Source organism: Heliconius melpomene, chromosome 11 (genome assembly GCF_056956725.1).
Source record: "Heliconius melpomene rosina isolate 202511_hmr_F chromosome 11, ASM5695672v1, whole genome shotgun sequence".
Lineage (NCBI taxonomy): Eukaryota > Metazoa > Arthropoda > Insecta > Lepidoptera > Nymphalidae > Heliconius > Heliconius melpomene.
In genome coordinates this window covers 12,332,110-12,346,409 of record NC_140399.1, presented here as the reverse complement: position 1 = coordinate 12,346,409, position 14,300 = coordinate 12,332,110, and the positions used below count along the sequence as shown (strand labels likewise).

At 33.5% G+C, this 14,300-nt stretch overlaps 1 protein-coding gene and 1 non-coding gene across 2 annotated transcripts; both read left to right on the top strand.

Moving 5' to 3' along the window:
- Positions 1-306: 306 nt before the first annotated feature.
- Positions 307-13,079, top strand: LOC146534997 (uncharacterized). Its single transcript, XM_085192458.1, has 4 exons — positions 307-405; positions 498-653; positions 12,280-12,499; positions 12,733-13,079. Exons 1-4 carry the CDS (start codon positions 307-309, stop codon positions 12,810-12,812), a joined length of 555 nt encoding a protein of 184 aa, XP_085048584.1. The 3' UTR covers positions 12,813-13,079.
- TRNAD-GUC (transfer RNA aspartic acid (anticodon GUC)) lies at positions 10,080-10,150 on the top strand. The gene has a single exon. It is a non-coding gene; the product is annotated as a tRNA-Asp (tRNA).
- Positions 13,080-14,300: the final 1,221 nt, after the last annotated feature.

Sequence of the window (14,300 nt, the reverse complement as noted above, 5' to 3'; positions counted from 1 at the left end):
CTGTTGTTGGTGAGACAACTTTACATTTGGATTTTGACTTTTATTTGTATTGTAAGTTCTCATTTCGTGCCGAATTTCATAACTGCAAGTCCACAAAAAGTACCCTATAGATTTGTAATTGCGAACTTTGTTTTTCCTTGCTATTTATTAATGATCATTTTGGATAACTTTTTTTTAATATGTTAGTTTTATCCTTGTTACTTAATTATTCTAATAAATGCCGTTTGATAAGAGGATTGACGAACAATTTTTATAGCCAAACAATAAAATTCAAAAAATGACAAAAATGCGTTCCGGAAAAACTCCATGAATATAATATCTCCATTATATAATATTGTGGAACTGGAGAAAGGTAAAAACCTCTCTCCAGTTCCACAAAAAAAAAATAAAGAAGCTCAATTGTTCGTAACAATTTGCGAACACCCAAAGGCAACCTAACTCGTAATGAACTCAACGCTCGTTAGCAAATTTAATTTACATAAATCTTCGTACTAAAGTTCATTTCCCTCGCAGCCATGCCGCACAAGGACCCCACAATACTTGGCGCTCCTACACTAGTGAGGCCCGGCGAGCAGGTACTGCTCAACTGCTCCTCTGACTACTCCCTGCCGCCCTCTGATATTAATTGGTACATAGACGATGAGATTGCGAAGGTACGTATATAATTATAATATTTTTATAGTCTAGCAATGATAATTGTTTTGGTGCATAATAATTATTAAAGATTATAATTGAAGTTTGACTCGCAGAAAAGAAATTAAATATTTAATATTTTCATTTCTTTCTGGTGTCGAGGAAATCCCCCTGAATTGTGCGGAAAGTGGGGAGTGGAGTGTCTTAACACTAGGCTCGCTCTGCCTACAACGCGAGATACAACATGATGCTGATGAAATGAAAATATTTATGACTATAATGGATTGAATATGTTGCCTCATCATATTAACGCTGTTCTTGTAAATAAAAGTAATTATAAATAATTTGCAACCTATTTCAAACATGATTTAAAGCTGACGTTGCTGAATTCATCCTAAACCGAGAAAAAACTTTCTTAGATAAGTCTACCGTCAACCAAATTTGCACCATAAAATAATAATCCCAACTTTTTTAAATAATAAATATTATTTGCATTGAAATTATTATTAAACTTACAACTAACCTAAATAAAATTCCGAATAAGAACTACAATACTGCTATTCTCTAGAAAAAGTTGCATTACCTAGAAAACAAGACAAAAGAATAGAAGAAATGTTACCAGAACACGCATATATGTGGTTTCACTTTGTAACTACCTGGAAATGAGCTAATAACAAAATGTGCTCATTAGAATATACGGAGGTGGTATGTTTGTTGTATATGAGGAAAACTTGTATGTGACCTCCTTCTCTCTCCTCACTCATTAGGGAACGGTGATATGGGAAAGTTTGCATATTCAGAAAATAAAATACATTTTATAAATAGAAAGAGAATATTTTTAACTTTTATGATATCTTACTAATGTTATGATGATTTTCTTAACAACAAACAAACAAACAAAATACTCTTTATTGTACCATAGAAAAGACACATATACATGTATTAATACATAGAACAGTACAATTGGCGGCCTTATCGCTAAGAGAGCGATCTCTTCCAGGCAACCTTTGGGTAGAGGAGAGAATACATTATCTTAAAAGGGAAGGGGTGTACAGAGCTGATATCTAGTTTTACACACACACACATAAATACATAAATACATACATACATACATACATACACATACATAAATATATAAATAAATACATAATACTTTGTTTATAAAATATTCTTTTTTTTTGAACACAGAAACAAGAACATGAAATAAATACAAAAAATACTATCGAAACCTAGGTACTTATAGCGTTAAATAATAATCTTTCAGCCTCTTTTTAAATGTTTGTATAGTCATAGCTTGTTTGACTGTAATGGGTAAGGAATTCCACAAGCGGACAGATTTGATAGTAAAGGAATTGGTATAGAAGGAAGAAGAATAACGAGGAAATTCAAGGGTTAGACGAGACTTAGAGCGAAGTGGCAAATTATGTGATTCATATAAAAACTTAAATCGTTCTTTAAGATATGAAGGGGAATGCGTAGAAAAGAGAACATTATACAAAAGACAGAGAACATGAGTATTCCGGCGAAGTCGGATAGGGAGCCACTTGAGTTTTTTTACGAAATTCGGATACGTGGTCGTACTTGCGAAGTCCAAAAATGAACTTTATGCAAACATTTTGGAGCCGCTCAAGCTTATTTAATTGCTCCTCTCTTATGTCAAGATAACAACAATCAGCATAATCGAGAATTGGTAGTAGGAGTGATTGTGCCAGCGCAACCTTAGTAGGAATGGGTAAGATATTACGTAGTCGACGTAACGACGCAACAGCTGAAAATATTTTTCTACTTACCTCACTAATTAACGGTTTCCAGGATAAATGCTGGTCAAACATAATTCCTAGATTTTTAACTTTGTCAGTAAAAGGGACGCAGGTTCCATCAAGCGATAATAATGGCAATTCATGAAACGTAATTTTAGAGATAAGTCTTGGACTACCTATTATAATTGCTTGAGTCTTTTTTGCATTTAGTTTTAAGCCTAAGGATTTACTCTAGCTCTCAGTTCTTCATTCAGTGCTAAGATTGTGTTTGAAAGATCGTGCAACGAACTTTGACGACATATTTGCAGGTCGTCAGCGTAAAGGTGGTAGGGAGAAGCAATGTTATGACAGAAATAATTAATAAATAGTGAAAATAAGAGAGGGGACAACACGCCACCTTGTGGAACGCCAGCAAGCACCGGGGACCATTCAGAATAAGAATCCTGTGTCCGGATACGTTGCTTGCGACCATGCAAGTAAGAGTGAAACCAATCAATCACTTTAGGAGATATGTTAAGAGAGTACATAATGGCTAATAGGATATCAAAGTCTATGGTATTGAAGGCGTCACTAAAGTCAAGCAGAATCATAACGGTAACTTGGTGATTCTCCATACCCAGACGAATGTTATCCGATATGTTAACCAGTGCACTAGTCGTACTATAACCGGGTCTGAAACCAGATTGTAAAGGATTAAAAAGGTTGTTATGAGTCAGGTATTTTGTAAGTTGTTGGTGTATGAGACGCTCAAGGACTTTTGATAGAAATGGTAAAATGGATATAGGTCGGTCGGTATCAGGCATGGAAGAAGGATTGCGGTTTTTAGGCAGTGGCGTTAGCTGAGCTTCTTTCCAGGATGAAGGAAAGGTATCACTTTCTATGGAAAAATTTAGAATTGTTGTTAAGACAGGAATCAGGATATCAAGGATGGGTATGATCATCTTACGACTAATGCAATCAGCGCCAACAGCGTCAGATGAAATGGCCAATATATTCTTCTTAACATCACTTTCGGTGAATTGAGTGAAATTGAAAATGGGATTTATAGGGGTGGGTAAGGCACGAATTTGATTTAGAGATCTTAATTTAGTGGGTACATCAGTAGTAACAGAAGGAGAGAAATGAATATTAAGTTTATTTAAATCTATATTACAAGGATTAGAGTTCTGCTTTGCTTTCCCAACCCCAAGGGATTTAAGAAATTTCCAGGCCTTTTCTACGTTGTCTTCCTCGACAACAGACTTATGAATATGGCGTCGTTGTTTATCCCTACACACCCTGTTGCATCGATTTCGCGCTTTAATATATTTTATCCGGTTGTTCTCACTTACATTACTTTTATATTTTAATTTTGCACAATTTTTTTTAATTTGTAAATTTTTTATATCTTCCGTAAGCCATGGAGCCGGTAGGTGCTTAATACGTATGGGTCTTATAGGAGCATGAGTATCGTATAATTTAATAATAAGGGAGTTAAATACAGATATCTGGTTGTCTATACTATTTTCTGTATAAACCATATTCCAATCTACATTTCCAGCATCCTCACGTAAACGTTCTAAATCCATACCAGTAAAGTTACGCTGGAGAAATATTCTCGATTTTGTTTTGGGAGGTTTTGCTTTGTACGATAGAAAAATAAGGTCATGATAGGAGAATGCGGTAGCATTCCATTGACCATGTGTTGCAACATGGTCAATGGAAGAAACTAAAATTAAGTCTAAAAGAGAAGGGGTGCAGTTTGGGAATGTGTGAGTGGAGGATAGAGGGAGAATGTGCATATTAGTTCCGTTTACTACGTTCTTTAGTCGATTTATTCTATTATCATTTTTAAGCAGGCACGTGTTGAAATCCCCCATAATAATTGAGTGGTTATATGAAAGAGTCAGTTTTTCAAGAAGAACTTCAAATGATCCGAAATAATCCACTGTAAGCGAAGGGCTATAGTAAACGCCAAGAATGACCTTTGTGTGCGCGAATGTCAGCTCAGTAAAAGGGTACTCAGGAATGGTATCGTCAGTTTTATTGTCTTGAGAGTATTCAAGAATATTAAATTGTATGTGAGCGCGAAGATAAATCGCAACTCCACCACCAACCCGTCTAGTGCGATCATTTCGAATCAGGTGAAATCCTGGGAGTGAATATGCTGTCGATGGTAAACAAGGCTTTAACCACGATTCAGAAACTAATATGGCGTAAACGTTGGTGTTATCAAAAGATGTCAGAAGATCAGGATAGTGAGCCGGAATACTCTGAGCATTTATGTGAACCACATTAAGATTTTTTGGATAAGGAGTGAAATGAGAGTTTAAAGTTTCATTTAAAGAGGGAATACTCTGAAAGCTATTGGTACTTAAATCTTCTTCTGAAGAAGAAAAAGAATAATAAGTGTCTATGTTTATTGAAGAATTAGACATTTCTTTGATTACAAAAAAGAATAAACATATTTATTCATCTACTTTTGTAGTATATTCATATGTACTAATAATAATAAATATATACAAGAAAATATATATTTATTATTATTATTTATTTATTTATTTTATTATTATTGTTATTCTTTTTTTTATTCTTATTTTTTTATATATATAATGTATATATAAAAAAAAAAAAGAAGAAAAAACAAAAAGTTTTAATATAATGACTAATATGTATTAAGTCAGTACTTAATATAAATAATTGTATTTTATATAATAAATATAATACTTTTAGAATTAACTGAATTCTTTTACCCACCTGTCAGTTGCCATAAAAAAAAAGAAATCTTTACGACAGATGAATATACTACAAAAGTAAATGAATAAATATGTTTTACACACTACGAAAAGAAAATAATATTAGTAAAAGTAACTAAAACACTTAACACACAAAAAGGTTTTACAACTATTTCACTTTTTAATCTGTTTTAGAAGCATTTAATTGTTTTAGTATAAAAATAACATAACGTGTAGGTAGTAAGAAAATAATAACAATCACTACTATAGTATGCAGTGTGACAAGCAGAATGTAAACAAACATAAAATCATTATTTCTTTATAAGTCGTTTTGGACGTGCACCTGTTACCTTTTGAGTGATTTTATTAACTGGAGCATTGTTTTGTGGCGACTTGGATTTTGCTAAACTATGCAGCTCAGAAGAACATTCGATTTCATGCCTGGAGCCGTCAGAACCGATTGCATGTATGCTGCCATTTTTTGTCCAGCACTTATTAATACCGAAGTACTGCCTCGCCTCAAGAAAAAGTTTATGTCGAGTTTTCGTTAAAAATTCCGACTGCGCGATGCCAGTCCCTTTTAGTTTGGTTTTTGCATACCAGACTTTACCTCGAGTGGTGACATCTGTAAATTTAACCACAATGGGACGTGCTTTTTCAGAAGGACGTCCTAGCCTGTACGAGGACTTAATATTGGCAGTTGAAAAATCGGATAAATCCAAATTATCACCAATGACGGTAACAACTCTTGCTAACAAATCTTCAGATTTTTGCTCTGCAATACCGTGGAAAAGCAACGATTTTCTCCGCCGACGCATCTCTTGGCGATCCATCTCTCTGCCAATAAGTTCCACCTGTTTTTGCAGGGTATTCAGTGCAGAGAGTGTAAAAGATTTAAAATTGTTAAAATCGGTTGCCAAAGAAGATGTAGTGATAGGAGAGGAGGATTTGCTTAATTCTTGCTGAAATTCACTCATCTTCATAGTAAACATCTCATTCATAGAGGTAAGTGTATATGTATCTTGATAGAGCGCCTTTGTTAGAATAAATTGAATGCTATTATACGACTCCGGGCTAGTACCCGGATAATAATACATAATAGTTTATGAACTGTGAATTGAAAAGGAAATTATATGATTAAAGATAGTCAGTTAGTTAGTTAAAAGGAATATAGCTGTTAAATAACAGTCTTAAAGAAAACAAAGTTAATATAAACTATATCTTACTCTTTGTTATGAAATGGGCAAATGTAGGAATACTTTCTCCAAGGGACGTACGTGCCAAATTTCAGTAACGTTAAAATGTATGATAGATCCCATGATATCGTGAAGTGAGATTGTAATGATCCTAAAAAGACACTTTATGGTGTTTATGAAACCGTAAACCGGATTGCCATAAAATGTGATGGCAATAAATATGAAAATTAATGTTATATTTAAGTATTTTATGACTCAGTTTTAATGCTATATAAATATTTATTCTGTTTTGCTACAATTTCATTTTACATTCTCTTTACATAATATACCTAAATGTATGAATGTTATAGTAGCGTTCCTATTTTGCTAAAAACGATTACGTCACTGTTACCGTTGAGCTTAAAAGTGTACAAGTATTACTTTAAACATATACTTGTTACTCCTCCATAAATGTTAACACACTCTACAATGCTTTTACTAGTCTGTGCTAGTATGAAAAACAGGATATTAACATTGCAAATTTACTCTGAAGTTTTTAATGGACTTGCATACATTAAGCACTCCACTGCATAAAGAATAGTGATAAGTCATCTAATTAAATAGATTCATTCTATTTATATTTGTTTCAACCTGCAATACTTTGCCAAAATAAGGAGAATCAGATAGAAAATCGGATTGTACTTGATTTATTCAAAGATATGATATAATTGAAAGCAAATTTTGAAAAATACGTCTATAATCGATAATCTAAAATAAATACAACAGTGACTTTTTAACCTTTAACTTAAGTAATGTATATAGTTCAATTTTATTAAAGCAATTTATTGAGTTTTAAAATAAATTTTAAATATTTTAGTCTTTTTCCCGTAGTTTTATATTGCATTTTATATGAAAAGGGGGGCAAAATGTTAAAATGTTTCCGATATTCAAATTTGTCTCATCTGTTGTAATCAAATTTAACCAATACATGTAGTGCCATAACGAAACATGACTGAGCATAGATTTTAGTTAAAATATGTGTTTATTTTGCATTACAACAATAAAACTAGCTTACGTTACGTGACAGTCAGTAATAGCTATCTCGGGGGACTTTTTTGAGCATCACGCTGTATCCCGCACACAGACAGACAGATTGGTCATATTTGTAAATATTTATATTAAAACATTTAATAATTAAATATTACTCAGTATTATTTAATAATAGGCAAAAGTGAGTGGGAAAAAAGAAAGTAAAAAAGAAATGGGGAGACCTCAGCTGACCGTGAACGCGGAGGGCGTGTATGAAGAGATTGATGACGCTCCCTTTTCTTTGGGGGCAACCAGACCCGTTTTATCCTAAACGTCAAGTTAGGGACAAACTAATCATAATGAATTATAATCATCAATCATATATCTTTTAGTTATACTATACTAGCGGACGCGCGCAGCTTCGCTTGCGTATTTAGGGGTGAATTCTAATAACCCATGAAACATGTGTTTAATGAAATATTTTTAATTTTTAAAGATTTAAAGATTTTTTCATACAAATTTTCAACCCCTTATTTGCACCCTTAGGGGGTGAATTCTAGAAAACCATGAAATACATGTTCAATTAAATATTTTTAAGAGTCTAAATATCAAATTTTATAACAATCGGTGGCGATTTAAGAATTTTTCCTTACAAACTTCCAACCCCTTATTTACACCCTTAGGGGGAGAATTGTAGAAAACGATGAAACACTAGTTCAATTAAATACTTTTAAAAATCTAAATTTCAAATTTTATAAAAATAGGTGCCGATTTCATTTATTTTCCATACAAACTTTGAACCCCTATTTCACCCCTTTAAGGTTAAAATTTTTCAAAATCCCTTCTTAGTGGATGTCCAGATTACGAAAGTAAACATCTGTCCAAATTTTTCGTTTCTACGCCCAGCGGTTACGGCTGTGCGTGCGTCTTACCTCAGTCAGTGAGGACAAGTCCTTTTATTATACTACTAGCGGACGCGCGCAGCTTCGCTTTCGCAGTTCAATGAAATATTTTTAAGAGTATCAATTTCAAATTTTATGAAAATCGGTGGCGATTTAAAGATTTTTTCATACAAACTTTCAATCCCTTATTTGTATCCCTAGGGGATGAATTAAAATAAACCAAGAAACATATGTTCAATTAAATATTTTTAAGAGTCTAAATTTAAAATTAAAAAAATCGGTGGCGGTTTAAAGACTTTTCCATACTAACTCTCAATTTATCTTTACCTTATTTCCACCCCTAGAGGATGAATTAAAATGAACCACGAAATATGTATTCTATGAAATATTTTTAAGAGTCTAAGTTTCAAATTTTATAAAAATCGTTGGCGATTAAGGATTTTTCCGTACTAACTTTCAACCCCTGATTTACAACCGTAGGGGATGAATTAATATAAACCATGAAACATATGTTCAGTGATATATTTTTAAGAGTCTAAGTTTCAAATTTTATAATACTCGGTGGCGATTTAAAAAGTTTTCCATACAAACTTTCAACCCCTTATTAGTGCCCCTAGGGGATGATTTAAAATAAACCAAGAAACATGTGTTCAATTAAATATTTTTAAGAGTCTAAATTTAGAATTAAAAAAAATCGGTGGCGATTTAAAGATTTTTCCATACTAACTTTCAACCTCTTATTTGCACCGCTAGGGGATGAATTAAAATGAACCACAAAACATGTATTCAATGTAATATTTTAAGAGTCTAAATTTCAAATTTTATAAAAATCGGTGGCGATTTAAAGACTGTTCCATACAAACTTTCAACCCCTTATTTGTATCCCTAGGGGATGAATTAAAATAAACCAAGAAACACGTGTTCAATAAAATATTTTTAAGAGTCTAAATTTAAAATTAAAAAAAATCGGTGGCGGCTTAAAGACTTTTCCATACTAACTCTCAATCCCTTATTTCCACCCCTAGGGGATGAATTAAAATGAACCACGAAATATGTATTCAATGAAATATTTTTAAGAGTCTAAGTTTCAAATCCTATATCTTATAAAACAAAGTCGCTTTTCGTGTCTGTCTGAACTTTCTAACTCTTCTTCTTCTAAACCACCCAACGGATTTGAATGTGGTTTTCACCATTAGGTCGAGTATTTCTCAGGGAAGGTTTATATATAGTTTATTATTTGTACATTCTTATGTAAATTAACATAAATACGATAAATGTGTATAAAGTCCTACCCGCTGAGACACTTTGGCGCATGCGCTGCTTTAATGGTAAATATTACATGAAAAAAATGTACTGGAGTATTGTTCCTCTTAATAAGATCTACAAAAAAGTCCGCGATGGCATATTCGTATCTTTTAAGAATAACGTGTAGTGATCATATTTCTGTCTAAAAATAGTAATTTCAATATATTTTTTATTGTGAGGGATATTTTTCCATAATGGTAATAATCCTTATCCTTTAAAATACTTTATTAAATTTCTACGTTAAACGAAGATAAAATTTGCTTTTTAAACTATTTCGAAATTGCGAATAGTTTTAGAGAAAAACGCATTTAATTATTGACACATCACGCCGTTCACACATCAACTGTATCGAGTCAAGTTTCACTTATCTCTTACTCTCAGCATATAAATAAGTATATTAGTTACGTTGGCCATTTAATGTAGATCAAAACTGTCTTTTCTGTTTTTCAATTTAATAAGTGCTTTAGAAGTTGTTACAATATCAAAAAATCCTTGCTGCGAAACGCGCCTCGCGACGTTATGCTTATACAAGCGAGTCCGCCGCGCCCGCCTGCCTTACACGCATCGGTGGTTCAGTGGTAGAATGCTCACCTGTCACGCGGGCAGCCCGGGTTCAATTCCCGGCCGATGCATTCTATTTAATTTTCGTCACAGGCAGCCACGTAGTGCTTGCTTTTCATCAGGCACAGAATACCCTCTTCAGCATTAACCAGCATTCAGCATTAACCACAAACTCGAAAAAAAAAACCCGCCTGCCTTTATAGCAACGAAGATTTAGATGCGTTTGCACGTATTGGATAATTCGAGTTGAATGTATTATTTAATGTCATTTAACTATCTAAAAATAGTAATTTAAATATATTTTAATAAGTACTTGAAAAGATTAGTAGCACAGATTTAAAATTACGGTACCTACTAAAAAATCCTTGCTGTGTAAAACAATTGGAAAATCCTTATTGAAACTACGAAAATGCGGGTTGCATTAGGGTTTAATTAATTTTCACATTATCTTAAATCCAGTAGTAAAAGCGGGCGAAGCCGCAATAGGGTCGCTAGTTTTATATAAATTAATTTTTAACAAAAACAAAAACCGACTTCTAACAACGAACTAAAAAGTGAAAAATAATTATATAAAGATTTTATAATTTTGAAGTCGGTGCCAAGTAAAACAAACAGGCTTAATAATTAGATATTGTAGTAAAGGTGTTTTAGCATTAGTTTGACACCGACTTCAAAATTATAAAATCTTTATATAATTATTTTTCACTTTTTAGTTCGTTGTTAGAAGTCGGTTTTTGTTTTTGTTAAAAATTAATTTATTTTACGATTTTTAGTGATGGGTAGATCTTAAAATGATGCTTCTTGAAAGAGTGGTGATGGTGGTGGTAGTGGTTGTCAACGAGTGGTTGTGATTGTTCTATGTAAAACTTCATTTAATTAGCTATTATTTTCGTGTAAAGTTACATTTTGGTATATTGACAAGAACAAACATAAAAAGTATTCGGGTGAATTCGGAATCTCCCTTTTTTGAAGTTGGTTGAAAATGAGAACATCCTCTTTTTTGAGATTGGTTGAAAAGAAATGCAACGATCAGGAATCTCACTTCTGACATCAATTTAAAAAGTTTTTGCTTGTAACTATTACAGTATAATTAATTTTTGACCAAAAAAAACAAACTTTCTCAATTTTCTCAGGATTTCATAATCGAAACCTAACCAAACTTTCACCAAATTATCCTTGAAGTGTATCCTTTCAAATAAAAAAAGAATCATCAAAATCGGTTGGCGCGACATTGAGTTATTCGGCTATTAGTCGCGCACATGCATAATGCAAATTTAAGACTTATGTGATTTTCTCATGGATACCATTGTCAGACATGGACCAAAAAAAAATGGGACCATTCGGGAAGCTATACCTTTCAAATAAAAAATTATCAAAATCGGTCCACCCAGTTAAAAGTTATGAGGTAACAAACATAAAAAAAATAAAAATAAAAAAAAAAATAAAAAAAAAAAAAAATACAGTCGAATTGATAACCTCCTTTTCTTACAGAAGTCGGTTAAAAAATCGGTGGCGATTAAGGATTTTTCCATACAAACTTTCAACCCCTTATTGGCACCCTTAGGGGGTAATATCTAGAAAACCGTGAAACACGTGTTCAATTAAATATTTTTAAGAGTCTGAATTTACAATTTTATAAAAATCGGTCCAGATTTAAAATGTTTTCCATACAAACTTTCAACCCTTATTTCACCCCTTTAGGGTTAAAATTTTTCAAAATCCCTTCTTAGTGGATGTCCAGGTTACGAAAGTAAACATCTGTCCAAATATCACGTTTCTACCATCAGCGGTTACGGCTGTGCGCGCGTCTTACCTCAGTCAGTGAGGACAAGTCCTTTTATATATATAGACTAGCGGCCCGCTCGCGGTTACACCCGCGTGAACTATGTTGTTATTAATTTCTGTCTCCATGACTACGTCCTAGTGTGTCCTAGTGACGTTATACAAAATTTGAGACTCCTAGCATTTAGTAACGAATGTGACAAAGACAAATGTCATTAGTAACGAAGTTTCATACAAACTTTCAACCCCCAAAACAACCCCTTAGAAGTCGAATATTACAAATTCCCGTCTTAGCGAGCACCTAGGTCCTATAAATAACTCCTATGCAAAATTTCAGATTCCTAGCACATGTAGTTTCTGAGATTTCGTGATGAGTGAGTGACCTTTCGATTTTATATATATAGATATAATGTTACAGACAGAGCCCTGGCAACGTCTCGACCTAAGCGCCCCACAAGCAGGCGGGCTGCGCGCGTCCTGGCGCGTGTTGCGCGTGGCAGTGCCGGCGGCCGCGAGCGGGGCGCTGCGCGTGCGCTGCGAGGCGACCCTGCCTGTGGAGCCGCCCGTGGTGAGGGACGCGGCCGCCACCGTCACGGTGTACTCGCGGACGCTGCTGTCCAAGTATGTGTCTAATGGAGGTATGCAATGGTTTTTATTGTTTTTTTGCTATTGTTGGTTATCAGTTGGGGGTTCCACCATGGAAGGTGTGCCTGCAACGACCTTTGTTTTCTTACCAGAGCTTAGATGTGAAAATAATTCCCCCCCGACTCCACATCAAACCCACAACTGTCGCGTTTACAGTTAGACGCTGTTCCACTGAGTCACGACGGCCCGGATAAAAAAATATATATTTATTATTGTTTTGTTGCAGGTACATTTGCTGAAAGCAAAAGTTTTGTACTCGTACTGTTATGGACTTTTAAACAAATATCAAAGTTTGTGAGCTTATGAGGTTTGGCTTAAATATGTTTCAAGTGATATTAGAATAAATGTATATAAAATAACGGCCTCAACGAGGTTTTTATGAGCCATAAAAATAATCAATATTGTAATAATGCATTAAGCACTACACGGTAAGTAAGGAATACGATTAGATAGCATATGAAACTTACAATCGAAGTAAATTTAATTAAATCTATAAATAGATGAATAGATCAAATATTTAATATATCAAATGACAGAAAATAGGTCATATTCCATCTAACACCGTCTACAAGAACACTACGATATTATTAAACTAGCGGACGCGCGCAGCTACGCTTGCGTATTTAGGGGTGAATTCTAATAAACCATGAAACATGTGTTTAATTAAATATTTTTAAGAGTCTAAATTTCAAATTTTATAAAAATCGGTGGCGATTTAAAAATTTTTCCATACAAACTTTCAACCCCTTATTTGCACCCGTAGGGGATGAATTCTAGAAAACCATGAAACCTATGTTTAATTAAATATTTTTAAGAGTATAAATATCAAATTTTATAAAAATCGGTGGCGATTTAAGAATTTTCCCATACAAACTTTCAACCCCTTATTTGCACCCTTAGGGTGTGAATTCTAGAAAACCATGAAACATGTGTTTAATTATATACGTTTAAGAGTCTGAATCTCAAATTTTATAAAAATTGGTGACGATTTAAAAAAAACCTATACAAACTTTCAACCCCTTATTTGCACCCTTAGGGAGAGAATTCTAGAAAACGATGAAACACGTGTTCAATTAAATACTTTTAAAAATCTAAATTTCAAATTTTATAAAAATCGGTGCCGATTTAAATTATTTTCCATACAAACTTTGAACCCCTATTTCACCCCTTTAGGGTTATAATTTTTCAAAATCCCTTCTTAGTGGATGTCCAGGTTACGAAAGCAAACTTTTGTCCAAGTTTAACATTTCTATCATCAGCGGTTACGGCTGTGCGTGCGTCTTACCTCAGTCAGTGAGGACAAGTCCTTTTATAAATATAGATTACTAGCGGACGCGCGCAGCTTCGCTTGCGTATTCAGGGGTGAATTCTAATAACCCATGAAACATGTATTCGATGAAATATTTTTAAGAGTCTAAATTTCAAATTTTATAAAAATCGGTGGCGATTCAAAGATTTTTCCATACAAATTTTCAACCCCTTATTTGCACCGTTAGGGGGTGAGTTCTAGAAAACCATGAAACACATGTTCAATTAAATATTTTTGAGAGTCTAAATATCAAATTTTATAAAAATCGGTGGCGATTTAAGAATTTTTCCATACAAACTTTCAACCCCTTATTTGCACCCTTAGGGGAAGAATTCTAGAAAACTATGAAACACGTATTCAATTAAATACTTTTAAAAATCTAAATTTTAAATTTTATAAGAATTGGTGCTGATTTAATTTTTTTTCCATACAAACTTTGAGCCCCTATTTTACCTCTTTAGGGTTAAAAATTTTCAAAATCCCTT